Source organism: Cetorhinus maximus, chromosome 5 (assembly GCF_964194155.1).
Source record: "Cetorhinus maximus chromosome 5, sCetMax3.hap1.1, whole genome shotgun sequence".
In the NCBI taxonomy this organism is placed as follows: Eukaryota; Metazoa; Chordata; class Chondrichthyes; order Lamniformes; family Cetorhinidae; genus Cetorhinus; species Cetorhinus maximus.
In genome coordinates, this window is record NC_135883.1 from 89769934 (window position 1) to 89787200 (window position 17267).

The window sequence follows — 17267 nt, forward strand, 5'->3', positions numbered from 1 at the left end:
AGGGATCCACATTGCTCTTGATCACCCTCTTTTTCCTTATATCATTATAAAACATGTTGTGATAGCTTTGATATCTCTTGCAAACTTCCTTTCATACATCCCTTTTGTAATTCTTACTGTTTGTTACCATTTGCTGTTACTTGTATCTCTCCTCGTCACCAGGATCTGTGCTTTATTCTTTCGTATTTTTGTTTTTTTATAGTTTCATGCTGTCTCTTAACTTTTTATTCATCCATAAGGACATAAAATATAGGAACAGGAGTAGACCAGATAGTTGCTTGTGCTTCCTCCACCATTCAATATGATCATGGCTGATCTTCTGTCTCAACTTCATTTTCCAGCCTGCTGCTCATCTCCCTTGATTCCCTGAGAGACCAAAAATCTGTCTATCTCAGCCTTAAATATACTCAACAATGGAGCAACCCTCGGGGTAGACAATTTCAAAGATTCACCACCTTTGAAATTTCTCTCCACCACTCTCAGTCTTAAAAATTGGCCCTTTACCCCGAGACAGTGTCGCCATGCTCTAAATGCCTCAGCCAGGGAAAACAATCTCTCTGTCTACCCTGTCAAGCCCCTTCAAAATCATTTTTTTGGCAAGTAGAGCTCTTGTCCCTTATTCCAGTTCTGATGATAGGTCATCAACCTGATACATTAACTCTTCTTTCTCTCTTGCTACAGTTGATGCCTGACCAGGTGAGTATTACCAGCACTTTGTTTTTATTTCAGATTTCCATTTTGCTGTTGGAATTATGCTGGAAGTGATATAAAACTACCTACTACAGGCGCTGTCATGAAATTTGTTTTAGTATGCCTGAAGGTCAGAACACTGATTTGACTTCTGACTTATGGTATCATTTTCACCTTAATATGTATTTGAAATCATTGTACAGAACTGAGTGGATAACTACACCATAAGACATGTTTTAAATCTTTATGATTTTAGAAATAAATAAACAGTAGCTCATGCAATGGCACAGTACAAATAATTCCCCTGGTGCCTTGGTGTTACTTGGAGAAATTTTGCAGGGCCAAAAGAAGTCCAGAGAAGTAAGTCTTTACATTTTCTTTTCACTTTCCTTGTGAGACCAAATGAAACAAGCGTCCTCCCCCAAGTTCCACAAAGGGTAAATCCTCTCCTTGAGCGCAAATACCCCTCCTCCCCCATCCCAAGCAGGAGGCACTTCAGTAACATGAGAGTGCTTGGGACCTCTCCGGTGGTGGCCTCTTGCTATCTGACATTTCTCCACAAACTGTTGGCCAACTGCTGCTTTCTATTGTGAGATCAGGACAGATTGTCACCAGCCTCAGTGCCCACGCACCCAATTCCCAAAAGTCACAACGCAGGGTGATAAATTCCCAACACAGTGCTCTCTGTCTACGAATTATATGCTTTTGGGATTCACTGGAAGTTTAAATTTTAAAGCATTTTCCAAGAATTTATGATTAAAACCAACTGACTCAAGAGGATCAACTGTTGTTGACTTGTATAGTTAAAAATATATGTCTCATGCAAAACGCAATTGTTACCTTTGACTGCAAGGTGTACCAATTTGGTGTATTATCGCTCCAGTCCCAATTACTCATCTCCACCTCTGTTTCGCCAAGGAACACATTTCGACCAAGAATATCACTGTGCCACACAGAGAGATTCAGTGTTCGATTCTGAAGTTCTTGCTTCTTTATTTTGTACTGAAAAGAATAGTTCAATAAACATTAACTCAACCAATCTAGGATGGATTATAAGGGCTTCTTCAAAACTATATACAATAGTGTGATACTTACTGCTTTATCTGTGATTGTGCAATGCAAGCATTTCTTTTGATATCTTCCAAAGTTGTTTTATATGAAGTAGTTATTATGATTAGTAGTTGTTTTGCCAGATTTAAGGATATTTATCTCAACCCTTAACAAGATCAGGGTAGTGTCCTCAGCCCAACTATCTTCAGTTGCTTCATCAATGACCTTCCTTCCATCATAAGGTCAGGAGTGGGAATGTTCGCTGATGATTGCACAATGTTCAGCAGCATTCACAACTCCTCAGATACTGAAGCAGTCTATGTCCAAATGCAGCAAAACCTGGGCAATATCCAGCCTTGGGCTGACAAATGGCAAGTAACATTTGCACTACACAAGTGTCAGGCAATGACCAACACCAATGAGAGGGAATCTAACCACCGCCCCTTGATGTTCAATGGCATTACCATCACTGAATCCCCCACAATCAACATCCTGGGTGTTACCACTGACCAGAAACTGAACTGTTCTAGCCATATAAATACTGTGGCTATAGGAGCAAGTCAGAGGCTAGGAATCCTGAGGTGAGTAACTCACCTCCTGACTCCCCTAGGCCTGTCCACCATCTACAAGGCATTCCATCTATCAGGAGTGTGATGGAATACTCTCCACTTGCCTGGATGAGTGCAGCTCCAATAATAATCAAGAAGCTCAACACCATCCAGGACAAAGCAGCCTCCTTGATTGGCGCCACATCTACAAACATTCACTCCCTCCACCACCGACGCACAGTAGCAGCAGGGTGTACCACCTATAAGATGTTCTACAGGAACTCACCAAGCCTCCTTAGACAGCACCTTCCATACCCATGACCACTACCATCTAGAAGGACAAGGGCAGCAGATACATGGGAGCACTACTGCCTTGAAGTTCCCCTCCAAGCCACTCACCATCCTGACTTGGAAATATATCACCATTCCTTCACTGTTGCAGGGTCGAAATCCTGGAACTCCCTCCCTATCAGCACTGCGGGTGTCCCTACACCACATCGACTGCAGTGGTTCAAGAAGGCAGCTCACCACCACCTTCTCAAGGGCAATTAGGGATAGGCAATAAATGCTGGCCTAGACAGCGATGCCCGCAACCCATAAATGAATAAAAAATAATACTGGAAAAACCTAATAGTATTTTAGGTAACTATTATTTTACACCTTTGTACAGCACATCCACTGGATCTGCAACATTTAGATTTTTAACCATGTCTTCGAAACTATGCTTAAAAAAATACCTCAGCACTCAGCCCTTAACTTTTTCATTTTATTTTTGGTCTGCCTGCTGCAGACCACAGTCTCCTCAGCAGTGACCACCAGTTCTGGTGACATTGATGTTAGGAAATAGAGATAGTATAAGTAAGTTATATTTGTATTTGTTGGTGTTAGGCATGAGTTTTAGCTTTAAAGCTTAAGTATGATTTGTATTTCTGTATCTGTGTTAAGAAAGATCAAATGGAATTTTAGTTTCACTTTAAAAAGGTGCTTGAATTTCTAATTAGGGTTTACGACTTAAGAAATTAAGCAAACACAAGAGTAGAAAAACAGTGTTGTTGCCTAGCAACAGGGGAACAGATAGGCAGGTCCCTCCCACAGACACACACACAAGAAGAAAGACATCAGTTTGTTTTGGAAGCTGTTGGGCTTCAGCTGGTTTGGAAGATAGTTGCCAAACAGAAGCCACCTAGAAGGGACAGATAGCTAGTCCCAAGCTAAAATTGGTTGTAAGTAGCTGCCAGAGAGAGACTGGAGCAAAGGGGACAGATAGCCAGTCCCAAGCCAAAGAGACCCCAAAATTCAGGGATGTGAAACAGGGGAAAGTCCCAAGCAGGCTTTCTAGTCAAAAGTAGGACAGGAACCTGGGAAAGTTCCTGTTAATGGAGTTAAGAGTGAGGTGCAGGGAAAAAGGCTCCAAGCTTCAGATTAACAGAGACAAAAGCTACAGAAAGCAGATTTAAAGTGAGAACAGCTTGCAAGAGGCAAGATGGTCCAAAGAAACAACTGAAGGTCTGTAACTCTTTGCTATGGGTATGTGAAGCAGTGGTACACTGAGTTGGTGAGACAGAGTGCATGGAAGACAGCTGGAATGCAAATGGTGACCCAGGGAAGAGGGACATTGGAAGGAAAATTCGAAACCCTGGAGGTGAATTCTTGCGGAAGGCATCTGTGAAAAGCATTGGTTTGGGAGAAGATTCTAAAGCGAGTTCTTTGAGAGTAGAGATTGGAAATCCTTGTGTGAAAGAGGGAGTTCAATGAGACTGATTGGCTCACAGTGTGACAAACATTTGGGGGAAGTTGCGGAGAGACCTATAGCATCTGGTAGAGGTGGCATCTGTCACTTGGGGCTGAATCTTCTGGTTGGCATGCGGGGGCGGGCCCGACACGCCGACGTGTAAAATGAAGTGCAATGACGTTGGGCGTGTGTCCTGACATCATCACGTGTCATCTCGATATTTCATTTGGTGAGCACACGCCAGTGTTGGCTGCGTACCCACCGAAATGTCATTGGCCTATTAAGGCCATTAAAAATGTAATGAAACCAGTTAAGAACACTGCTCGTCCAACCTTAAGGTTGGCGGGCAACCAAAAGCCCAAGCGGCCTTCACGTTTTTTTGCCTGTGGTTGAGGTTTCCTAAAGCTTTTATAAAATCAGTAAAATAATTCCCCCACCTTTACAAACATGTCCCAACTCATGATGTGATACTGTCACATGAGGGGACATGTTTAATAAATTTTAACATCATTTATTAAAGTTTATTATTGTCTATTCAATCTCCCTGAGGCAGCTCCATGCCTCAGGGAAATTGTTGCGCTCTTTCGTGCACATGCACGGAAGAGTGCAGGCCCTGACTCTTCCTCCTTCCCCTCACCTGCACAGGTAGCGCTGAATGCTACCAGCTGCGCATTGCGCTGGGCGGGCCTTAATTTGCCCACCCGCATAAAATGGCGGCGCACAGCCGATCGCGGGCAGCGATTGGCTCCACGCCCTCCCGCCATAGGAAAAATTCTCCCTTGGTTTCAGAGTGTGGTGTGTCTGACCACAGGATGCCTATTGTTTATGTGGACTGTGTACTTACTGTGAATATTAGAGTATAAGATAGTTTTTGTAACTTGTGTTAACCTGTATATATCTGTAAAAGTTATAGTTGTGGGTGAAGGAGTATTGTAATATAGTTCAACTTTTCTTGTCAAAAGTTCATCAGCTAACTCCTGTGACTTTGTTCAGCAGCTATTCTCCACGTATCTAAACAAACAAATTAAAAGTTAGATTTATCAAGCTGGATTCCACTCTGGGATCAGGCTTGTCCAGTGGTAATCTCAGCTGGGGATCATAACATTGCTGAGACTGCTGTGCTGCCAACCCTTTGATTGGGCCAGCAGCTCTTGAGGATGGGCATTGTTCCTTAATAAAACAGCAGTTCTGGAAGCAGCCACTGGATTAGTTGCCACCTGTAAAATGAAGCCTCAGAAATAAAAACAGAAAGTGCTGGAAAAACTCAGCAGGCAGCATCTGTGGAGAGAGGAACAGATTTAACATTTCAAATCCATTATGACTATTCTTTGGAACTTCTTCACTATATTGGACTCGAAACATTAACTCGGTTTCTCTCTCCACAGCTGCTGCCAAACCTGCTGAGCTTTCCAGCATTTTCTGTTTTTATTTTAGATTTCCAGCATCTGCAGTATTTTGCTATTATTAAATGAAACCTCAGGTTCCACTGCCAGCTCTGGCAGCAGAACCCCTGGAAAATTCCAGCCTATGCTTCTATCAAATTATTGAGAAAGCCACATAAGTGGCATTTCCATCTCCCTGGTATGGTGTGTGAAAACATTCCATCTATTTACGCCTAGAGAACTTAGTCATGAGGTAGCAAAAGATAAGGTTAAGGTACCCTCAAGTGTGTACAGGGCTACTCCTGGAGTTTAATCGACCAAACCCTCACACATGAGGCATTGTAGCTGATTAGTCATGAATAGCCCTGGAATTATTAAACCTGTCCAGCAGACAAACTTGATTCCAATCTTCCATTGTTAGTTATGTTAAGTTGAAATCAACATGGCCCCAAAGAGACCCTATTTCACCACTCACTCAAAAAAGATTATTACTTGCTTTGAGCAACTCCTACGTAACAGTCCCTTATCTTTATCATTGCTTTATCCTAAAGCCAGCTTTGGAAGCCAGTCACAATTTTACTGGTGTATATCTCATATAGTCCCAGTTTTCCTTTTTAATATACTTATTCATTTCATTTACTGTTTTGTTTTGCTTTTTCCTCAAATTCTCACTTCATAGGTTCTTTTCAATTATAGAAAATGATGCTCTCAAGAAAGTTAGAATTGAGTAGCTTCCTGAAGAAAAATACCAAACCACTGAATCAAAGAATTGTGTTATCATCCCAGCTGTTGTTACTACTGGACAAGCCAGATCCCAAGGTGGAATCCGGCTTGATAGATCCCAACTTTTATTTTTTGTTTTGAAATGTGGAGAGCAGCTACTGAACAGTCGCAGGAGTCAGCTGATGAACTTTTAACAAAAGAATAAAACATTTATTAAACAAGAAAAGATGAACTATATTACAATATTTTGTCACCCACAACTATACCTTTATACATATATATAGATTCGTAAGCATAACACAAGTTACAAAAGCTATCTTATACTCTCATGTTCACTGTAAGTACACAGTCCATGTAAACCAATAGGCAACCTTTGATCAGGCACTTAAACTAAGTGACAGCTGCTACCCCAAACAGATGCTATGGATCTATGGATTTCTGATCAACTCGCATCCCGCCCCACCCCAACCCCTCCCCCCTCCCCCACTGAGACACTTGCCACACCATAAGCCAACCAGTCTCACTGAACTCCGTCTTTCACACGAGGGTTTCCGATCTCCATTCCATAAGAATCCGCTTTGGAGCCTTCTCCTAAACTACCCTTTCTCTCGGATGCCTTCCACAAGGGTCCACCTCCAGGGTTTCAAACTCTTCTTCCAATGTTCCTCTCTCCTGGATCGCCACGTGCGTTCAGGCTTTCTTCCACGCACTCTCTCTCAGATACTCAGCCATGCTAACAGAACACCACTGCTTCACATGTCCATAGAAAGAAGTCACCAACCTTTTGGCTGTCTCCTCAAATCTTCTGGCTTCTCGCAAGCCTGTTTTGCCTTGAGTCTGCTTCCTGCAGCTTTTTCTCTCTAAAATTAGGCCCTTCCTCTCTGCTCCTTGCTTTCACTTCCACTAATCAGGATCTTGTTCCAGATCCCTGTCCTTGTCCTTTGAATTAACTTAAAGGGCTTCTTGAGACCTTTCTCTTTTTCCTTTAGGACCTGCTCCCTGCAGTTCCCTTTCCCAGTAGACTGCTGACAACTTGGTATCTCCCTTGAGATCCAGAACTCATTGACGGTCACTGTTACTTTATCTTTAGACCAACTCATCTAAGAGCCTTAGACTTATTTTCCTCCGCAATCTGCTAGTATATCCAGCTAGAGAGAGACTTAAACTGCTTCTTCCACCTTAGAGCATAATTGCCAACTGAACTCGAACTGCTTTCAGTTTCTCTGTGTCTGTGGTTCCCTCTCTCTGGACCCCTGTTGCTAGGCAAGAGCACAGGTTTTTCTACCTTGTATTTGCTTTAACTTCCCTTCAAGAGTCATAAAACCTCATCAAAATGCAGGTATCTTTTAAAGTGAAACTAAAACTCAAGTTCCCCCCTTTCTTAACACACAAATACAGAAGCACAAATTAAACCTAAAGCTAATACTCATTCCTAACATCTAAAAATACAAATTTAACTTACTTAAACTATCTCTAGTTCCTAACAATTGCTACAGTGCAGAAGAAGGCCATCCAACCCATCATGTCTGCACTGGCTCTCTGAATGAGCAATTCACTTAGTGTCATTCTACTGCCTTCTCCCCATAACCCTGCATTTATCTTGTTGAAGCACATACAAGCATGAGGAAGTTGAGAAAAATTCCATAGAGTATGTATTCTTAAATGGGTATGTGAATTATCCAAAGTCTGAAACACTAATGCTGTGTGAACGTTTTAGTGGTTAAAAATATAATATTAAGAATAAAAGAGGTCTACATGGGGTTTCAATTAGGCATGCAACTCCTATTTGATACAACAAATATTTGGCCAAACAACCAAAAGAAAGTGCAAAAGTGTGTTGGCACTGTTCAATTCCTATAGTTTCCTCATGTCCAAGACAAAATGTTCATTCCATTGCAGAAAGCTGAAAGATTGAGTAAATCCTGAGCTACCCAATTTGAGTGGTTTAGTATTCCACTCTCAAACAAATGTCCGAATCTCAAGATTGGATGTTACACAGAAAACATGTTTCTCTCAATTTATTAGGTTTTCTCAGAGATCAGTTGGGTTAGTGGTGCTGTGCAGGAAAGAAACCTTTCTTCTTTGGACATGGGGTTGTGTGGTATGGAAGTACATGATAATATGATGATAATGTGGCCAATTTAGATCAAAATTTCTGTTAGCCACTGTAGACTAACATAGACAGTAACTGTGGCAAGCCCATGGCTCAAGCTAGCGCATCTTCCTGGATGGGGGGATTGGATGAAAGCAAACAACATGGATTATGGAAGTTTGTTGTGGGGGTGTTTGGAGGGGGGGTGAGGGCGGTGGGGGTGGGGTGCGGGGGGTGGAATACAGCTTTTCTATATTTTAGAATAATTTGCAGATGGAAGATAACCAACAAGCTCTAATTTCAAAAAAAAACTTACCTTCAGGATTTCATTATATTGTGGATTCAGCGTAGCTTTCTTTACAGATGACTTGCGTTTACTTGGTCGTGAGCGGTCAGGAAGAAGGTAAGTTTTTACATACCTATTTGAAGAGAAAAATAATCTGCATAAGTACAGGTTTCTGGGATTCATGTGCATATGCTATTTATCAGTCTGTAACCTCAATCTCTGGCACCTCGATATGTTTTAATATTTTGAATTTCGATAACATTTTCAAACAGAGGAATTCTTGTTCATAATAAGCAAGCTGGGAACAACTTGAATACATAGAAATTGATATCAAAGGCATCATTACTTGGCCTCTCAACACTATTATATCTGTTTGAAGATTTTAGTTGTAATACATATAAACCAATCAAGCATTATATAACATAATGACAATCCCCTGATAGAATTCTCCTCAGGCATATAAAATCAATTGAGGTTGTCTTACATATGATGGAGTACTTGTTACTTTTCCATAAATTCTGGTTGAACTATCAATGTTTATTGAGATTACAGCTGACCATCATAAGATCCATTCTAAGTAAAAAAGCTTTTAGTGGCAACACCTTTCAAATTACAATATTTCTTTCTCAGTATATTTTCTGTCTCATTACATCTTATCACTGCTCATTGCAGAGATGTTTAGTGCCTATTTATTTCTGTTCTCCTGAAATATTTTGCAGCTTGTTATTTCATGTGCAGCAAAGACTAGTTTCAAATCAAATAATTTGATTTAGTTCCGGTCATAGTTGACTAAGCTCATTATAAACATTTCAGTGCCTCTGATATACATCATGTATGTTTTTGCCTGGGCATTTTCCCTTCCTTTCCTTGTCTCTCAATGGCATACACAATTCTCGAGCCAAGAAAATGATCGGGTGTTTGCTAATGCCAATTTGCAAGCAGATACTAAAAGTTGTATGAAATTAACCTAGGAAATTCCTGGTCCAAGTATCCCTGACTCCATGTAGTAGATGCACATGATCTCTATTCACTGCCTTTTGGCAATAATGAAGCTGACATTTGGAGCTCACCAAGTAATGAAATTGTAGGCTCAAACCTGGACTCTCCCAACAGCCCCATAGTCTCTGAAACTGGCTGCATTCACAAAGTTTATCATTACAGAAAAGCTGTTTTATAAGCAAAAGTTAGTTACAGCAATTTTAAGAATTTCACGAATTTATATTCTCAATGGAATCTGACTAGTTTTGTCGATATTTTTTAAGCCTGTTCCGACCATTTTTATATCTCCACCATCAAGCATAGTTAAAGGCTATAACAGTACCGCTACATAGTATGGTCTTCCTGCTGTGCAGTTATGAAATGTGTGATAGATATATCAAAGAATCATACCATGTATTTTTAAAATTTCCTTTTCCTTTATTTGAAATGCAGCACATGTAAATGGAAAATGGAGGCTTGCTAAACACAATAAAGGGCCGTAGCTTCCGGCTAGCATCAGAAAGTGCTGGCCCACAGAAATTAGAAGAAATAAATACATACAGTTACTGTTTGTGCTGCGGCCATCTATTGAATCAATGAGCGGAATAGTCTCAGGTTTGCACTGTGTGGTGGTGGGCGGGAAAAATGATGTTTTACCCACCGGCCACAATGGCGGCTTTTCATGACATATCACTCCAAACCTGCCACATTAATTATGCATTCCTGGGATACACACTGTTTTGATGGTGAGCAGGCTCCGATTCGCCTGCCACACTGTCACCTCACCACGTCATCACGCCAGACACCACATTTAAAAGTACAGCTGCGCTCCATGCTTCCAGCCCAGGACTGCAGCAAAGAAAACATGACCCCGAAAGGCAATTGGACTGAGGCCCTCGAGTGCCTTTTGGACGCTGTGGAGGCCCACTGTGATGTCCTCTACCCCCACTCTGGCTGCAGGAGGGGAAGCAACATTATCACTCTAGCATGGTAGGCAATGGCAGTGGTGATCAATGCCACTGCTGTACAGAAGAGGTTGGCCATCCAATGCAGATAGAGGATGAATGATCACATCCATGGCGCCAGCTCATTCATCACTCTAAACTCACACACTCAAGCCGATCAGACACTTTTTAAAATTCATTCACGGGATGTGGGCTTTGCTGGCTGGGCCAATATTTATTGCCCATCCCTAATTGCCCTTGAGAAGGTAGTGGTGAGCTGCCTTCTTGAAATGCTACAGTCCCTGTGGTGTAGGTACACCCACAGTGCTGTTAGGAAGGGAGTTCCAGGATTTTGACCCAGCGGCAATGAAGGAACGGCGATGTATTTACAAGTCAGGATTGTGAGTGACTTGGAGGGGAACTTCCAGGTGGTGGTGTTCCCATCTACCCTTGTTCTTTTAGATGGTAGTGGTTGTGGGTTTGGAAGGTGCTCTCTAAGGAGCCTTGGTGAGCTTCTGCAGTGCATCTTGTAGATGGTACACACGGCTGCTACTGAGCATCACTGGTGGAGGGAGTGAATGTTTCTGGATGTGTTGTCAATCAGGTGGGCTGCTTTTTGCTGGATGGTGTCAAGCTTCTTGAATGTTGTGGGAGCTGCACTCATTCAGGTAAGTGGGGAGTATTCCATCACACTCCTGACTTGTGCCTTGTAGATGATGCACAGGCTTTGGGGAGTCAGGAGGTGAATTACTTGTCACAGGATTCCTAGCCTCTGACCTGCTCTTGTAGCCACAGTATTTATATGGCTAGTTCAGTTCAGTTTCTGGTCAATGGTAATCCCTAAGATGTGGATAGTGGGAGATTCAGTGATGGTAATGCCATTGAACATTAAGGGGTGATGGTTGGATCCTCTCTTGTTGGAGATGGTCATTGCCTGGCATGTGTGGCATGAATGTTACTTGCCAATTGTCAGCCCAAGCCTGGATATTGTCCAGGTCTTGCTGTATTTGGACATGGACTGCTTCAGTATCTGTGGAGTCGCAAATGCTGCTAAACATTGTGCAATCATCAGCGAACATCCCCACTTCTGGTGGAAAGAAAGTCCTTGATGAAGCAGCTGAAGATGGTTGAGCCGAGGGTACTACCCTGAGGAACTCCTGTAGTGATGTCTTGGAGCTGAAATGACTGACCTTCAACATCCACAGCCATCTTCGTTTGTGCTAGGTATGACTCCAACCAGTGGAGAGTTTTACCCCTGATTCCCATTGACTCCAGTTTTGCTAGGGCTCAAGATGCACTGCAGCAACTCACCAAGGCTCCTTGGACAGCACCTTCCAAACCCACGACCGCTACCATCTAGAAGGACAAGGGCAGCAAATAGATGGGAACACCACCACCTGGAAGTTCCCCACCAAGCCACTCACCATCCTGACTTGGAAGTATATCACCATTCCTCCACTGTTGCTGGGTCAAAATTCTGGAACTCCCTCCCTAACAGCACTGTGGGTGTACCTACACCACTTGGACTGCAGCGGTTCAAGAAGGCAGCTCACCACCACCTTCTCAAGGGCAACTAGCAATGGGCAATAAATGCTGGCCCAGCCAGCGAAGCCCACATCCTGTGAATGAATAAAAAAAAGTTACCTGCCCTTGAAAATTACGCTGACAGTTCCAATCATTGTAGCTGTTTGGGGCCTGCATCGAAAGACTCCTCGCAGGCCCCAGCAAAGTGCAGCTCCGGTAGATTCAAGGAGGCTACACTCCCTTTTTTAGGTGGTTGGCGGGTTTCGGATGTGGGAGTCGGAGGTCAGGGGTTGGGGGGGCGGGGTCAGAGATCAGGAGGATGGGAGGTGGGGGGGTTGGATATTGGGGGGAATGTGGGGGCTTGGAAGGAGTTGGAGTGCATGGGGGTACCACAAGTTTGGGGAGGGTGGTGTCAGAAGTCGGTGGGGGTCAGGTCGGGCCTGCGAGGGCGATTGGAGGTTGGGTGGGGGGTTTGCTGGGCTAGGGGTTGGGGAAGGTGATTCCTTGTGAAGGGTGGTTGGGAGTGTGGGGGGAGTCACGTTGGGGTCAGTCTGGGTGTTTAGCATAGTTACCCAGAAGTTAGAAAAGGTTTTAATTTTTCTAACTTTTTAAGGGTAACTATTGGTGTACCCCTGTCGGAACCATCCAAAGGTTGCGATTTAAACCGCATTTTCGGATGGTTCCCAGCGCAGCGCAATTGTCCAGAGGAATTGTGCACTTCTGGGACAATTGCTGTGCAAACCCTTACCTGGGAACGTCCAAAAGGGATTTCCAAGTGCACCTTTGGGGTAACCCCAAACCCGACACTGGGGACCTCGGAAGTTACGGCATTGTTAAATAAACTTTTCATGTCATGAGCTAAAGATACTGTACAGGCTAAATAAATCCTAATTGGATATTCATTAGGACTGCTTCATTAAAAAACTTAAAGAAGCATCAGTAATTAAATCTATTCCGGGATTATTACAAATTAACCAGTTATCAAAAACATAACTCGGCATTCACCCTGTTCAATTGGCTCAATTGCAGGTTTTAATAAGGGTCAAAGAGAAAGTGCCTGAGGAAAAATGCCCTGCCTACTGTGAATACATCCAATTGATGCACACAAGAAAACCTGTGTCAATTGAAAGGAGGCTCAGGTCTTCTTTTAAGAGCTGACAAATGCATATCTATTGACTGTTTTAAGTAAAACACCTGAGATAAGAATCAATCTGAATTACAAATAACTGCTAAACGGAACAAATTTCAATTCTGTGTCATCAGCAATTAACAAGTAACACCAAGCACTCAGCTGGGAGCAGGAGTCCACCATTCGGCCCCTCAAGCCTACTCCATGAATCAATACGATCACGGTTGATCTTCTACCTTAGCTCCATTTTCCTGCCTGTCCCCCATATCCATGGATTCCCTGACGGACCAAAAATCTATTGATCTCAGTCTTGAATATACTTAATGATGGAGCATTCACAACCTTCTGGGATAGATATGTGAAGCTATCAACCGTCTCCAGCACCACATTGTCAATGCTGATAGGCGGCAGTATTGCAACACCATGGACTATGACAGTTGTCTTCCTGATGATGATGGCCAAACCAAACTCCCTACTGGTGTGAAAGAGCCTAACCATTTACGGCTGAAGGTGATCCTCAGTATGGAATTTAGTATGGTATTCTCAGCATAGAGTAACTCTCTGATGAGGACTTGGCATACTTTTATTTTGGACCTCAAGTGGGCTGAACAGCTTTCTGTCAGTTCTGGTATGTAAGTAGACACCCTCTGTAAATGAACTGTAGAGATATGACAGCAGCAAAGAGAAGAATATGCCAAAGAGTGTTTGTGCCAGAACACAACTCTCTTTGACCCCGCTGCAGATCACAAAGGGTTTCAATGATACCCCATCATACTTGACTTTGTCCATCACGTTGTCATGAAAAGAGGAGATCACACTGAGCAGCTTCAGCGGGCAGCCATTTTCTCCAGCAGCTAAAATAGACCACCTCCGCCTGCCTGATCAAATGCCTTGGTGAGATTGATGAAGGTTACATAGAGTAACATAGGTCTCCTTTGTTCAAAGCATTTCTCTTGCAGCTGCCAGACTGAGAAGATCAGTTCAATTATACATCTTCCAGACTTTAAGCCACACTGGGATTCAGGGTAGATGCACCCAGCCAGGATCTGACAAGGGCAACATGGGCAAATACTTTTCCCACAATGCTCAGCAGGGAGATAGATACCTTGATAGTTGTTGTAATCATTGCAGTCACCCTTGTTCTTGTACAGGGTCACAATCTTCGCATCAATCATATCATGGAGCACTGCTCCCTCCCTCCAGTGGAGACAGAGAAGTTTGTGTAAGTGCTGCAGGAGTGCTGGTTTCTGGTGCCTGATGAGTTCAGGTGGTATAGCTTTGCCCATGGCAATCGAGTCAATATCTCTGCGAAGCTCCTCCGCTGTGGGTTCGGTATCCAGTTCCTCCATGACAGGTGGGCTTTCTATGGTGTTTAGGGATTCCTTGGTGACAGTGTTCTCCCCAGTGTACAACTAAAGATAGTGTTTCAGTCAGCTCTCCAACTGTTTAATGCAATCAATGATAGCCTCCCCTACCTTTTTTCTCAATGGAGCTTTTTTTTGCTGATGGACCTTTTGCAGTTTTGATCCCATCATACACACCCCTAGTATTCCCTGTGTTGAAGGACTTCAGATATCCTGGCAAAGTTGTAACTAGTGATCATTGGCGCAGCACTTAGCAATCTGTTGGACCTTACTTCTAGCAGTTCGTAGCACATCCAGAATCTTCTTGTTTGGATCTCTTGTAATTAATGAGAGTGGATTGCTTGGGTACAATGACAGGGTAATTACAATGATATTAGCCTCAAGCCAGTCAGTGTTTTACTGCTCTTGCTTTCCATATTTTGAGAGTGCTGATATTAGTTACCTTAAGTTCTTCACTCTTATTATCCCCTTGGTTACCCTCTATTTTTGGTATATAATTTATGTCCTCTCCTGTGAAGTCAGACACAAAATATTTGTTCAAAGTTTCTGCCATTTCCTCATTTCCCATGATAATTTCTCCTGTCTCTGCCTCTAAGAGACCCATGTTTACTTTAGATAATCTCTTCCTTTTGACATACTCATAAAAGCTCTTACAATCTTTTTTTTAATATTCATGGCTAATTTGCTCCCATATCATTTTTTCTCCCTTATAGCAACTTTTGGTTACTATTTACTGATTTCTAAAACATTCCCAATCCTCACACTTACTACTATTCTTTGCAACATCAAAAGCCTCTTCTTTTAGTCTAATACTATTCTTAAATTCCATAGTAAGCATGGATGAATCGTTATCGCTGAATTTTTGCTAATGGAATTTATGTTTGTTGAACTTTTTCAATTGTTTCTCTAAAGGTTTCCCACTGTTTATTTACTGCCATACATTTTAGTCTATTTACCCAATCAACCTTAGCCTCCCTAGTAAAGCTGGAGTCAATGGGAATCAGAGGGAAAATATCCGCTGGTTAGAGTCATACCTAGCACAAAGGAAGATGTTGTGGTTATTGGAGGTCAGTCATCTCAGTTCTAGGACATTACTGCAGGAGTTCCTGAGGGTAGTGTCCTCGGCCCAACCATCTTAAACTGCCTCATCAATGACCTTGCTTCCATCATAAGGTCAGAAGTGGGGATGTTTGCTGATGATTGCACAAATGTTCAGCACCATTCGCGACTCCTCAGATACTGAAGCAGTCCTTGTCCAAATGCAGCAAGACCTGGGCAATATCCAGGCTTGGATTAACAAGTGGCAAGTAACATTCATACCACACAAGTGCCAGGCAATGACCATCTCCAATAAAAGGGAATCTAACCATTGCCCCTTGACATTCAAAGGTATTACCATTGCTCGGGGTTACCATTGACCAGAAACTTAACTGTACTGCCATATAAATACTGTAGCTACAAGAACAGGTCAGAGGCTAGGAATCCTGTGACAAGTAACTCGCCTCCTGACTCCCCAAAGCCTGTCCACCATCCACAAGGCACAAGTCAGGAGTGTGATGGAATACTCTCCACTTGCCTGGATGAGTGCAGCTCCAACAACACTCAAGGAGCTTGACACCATCCAGGACAAAGCAGCCTGTTTGATTGGCACCCTATCCACAAACATTCACTGCCTCCATTGCCGATGCACATTGGCAGCACTGCAGGAATACGCCAAGTTCCTTAGACAGCACCTTCCAAACCCAGACCACTACCATCTAGAAGGACAAGGACAGTCGACACATGGAGGAGAACTTCCAGGCTGTGGTGTTCCCAAGTCACTCACCATCCTGACTAGGAAATATATCGCTATTTCATCACTGTTACTGGGTCAAAATCCTGGAACTCCCTTCCTAACAGCACTGTGGGTGCACCTACACCACATGGACTGCAGTGGATCAAGAAGGCAGCTCACTACCACTTTTCAAGGGCAATTAGGGATGGGCAATAACTGCTGGCCCAGCCAACAATGCCCACATCCCATGAATGAATAAAAAAAAACCCTTTCCTCTCATACCTGCATAGCTGGCTTGCTTCAAGCTTATGATTCTTGTTTGGGACTCAAATATGACACTTGCAAAATCTACATGGAATTCAATTGTATTTTGATCATTCTTTTCCCCAGAGGAAGTTGACTATGAGATTACTAACTAAATCTACTTCATTGTGCAGTACTATATCTAAAATAATTTTATCCCTAGTTGGTTTCACAACATATTGGGCTGAATATTATGGCAGGGGCTTATTACTCACCCCCACCTCCCACCCATTAGAAACATCAGTTGCAAACCGACTGACTTTAGCAAAGGCTGTTCTGTGGTATGATGCTGTGCTGGCTTTAACAAGCTGAGTGTGGGACTTGTGCCCCTCATTGGAAGTCCTGCCCTCGTGAGCTGATGGCCAATCAAATTTTGGAGCCCAGGTAGGGAGGCACAACGTGAGGTACAACCTTAGTGGGGGGGGGGGGGGCGCGGGGGGGGGTTGCCCCCAATGTGCATGTGCACCCCCAAATGATGTATCCCCCCTTCCTTCCCGCTTTTTTACTAACTTTAGTGAAAAAATGGCCTTCCTACTCTTGCCCTTCCACTGCAAAGCATAGTAAGTGGCCATTAATTGGTCACTTAAGGGCCCCAGTAAACCAAAGGGCAGGCAGGCTAGTAGGCACCTTCCCCCCTCCGTATTGTGGGAACTGGGTAGGGGGTGGGTGGAAATGCAGTGGGCTATATTTTACGTGACCCCCCGTGCTGAAAACGCCAGTGGAGGCCCCAGTGGGGGCCTGTAAAATC

The 17267-nt window shown here is 43.2% G+C and overlaps 1 protein-coding gene across 3 annotated transcripts in view; it reads right to left on the bottom strand.

The window, feature by feature from the left end:
- The window catches only part of LOC144680794 (synaptotagmin-like protein 2), a 272148-nt gene that overhangs the window by 11119 nt on the left and 243762 nt on the right, over positions 1 to 17267 (bottom strand). For all 3 annotated transcript variants that reach the window (XM_078542176.1, XM_078542177.1, XM_078542178.1), the window contains 2 exons: positions 8534 to 8636; positions 1531 to 1692 (listed from right to left, as the gene is read on the bottom strand). In XM_078542176.1, the coding sequence (XP_078398302.1) occupies positions 1531 to 1692; positions 8534 to 8636 (265 nt within the window). The remainder of the gene's footprint in view (positions 1 to 1530; positions 1693 to 8533; positions 8637 to 17267) is intronic.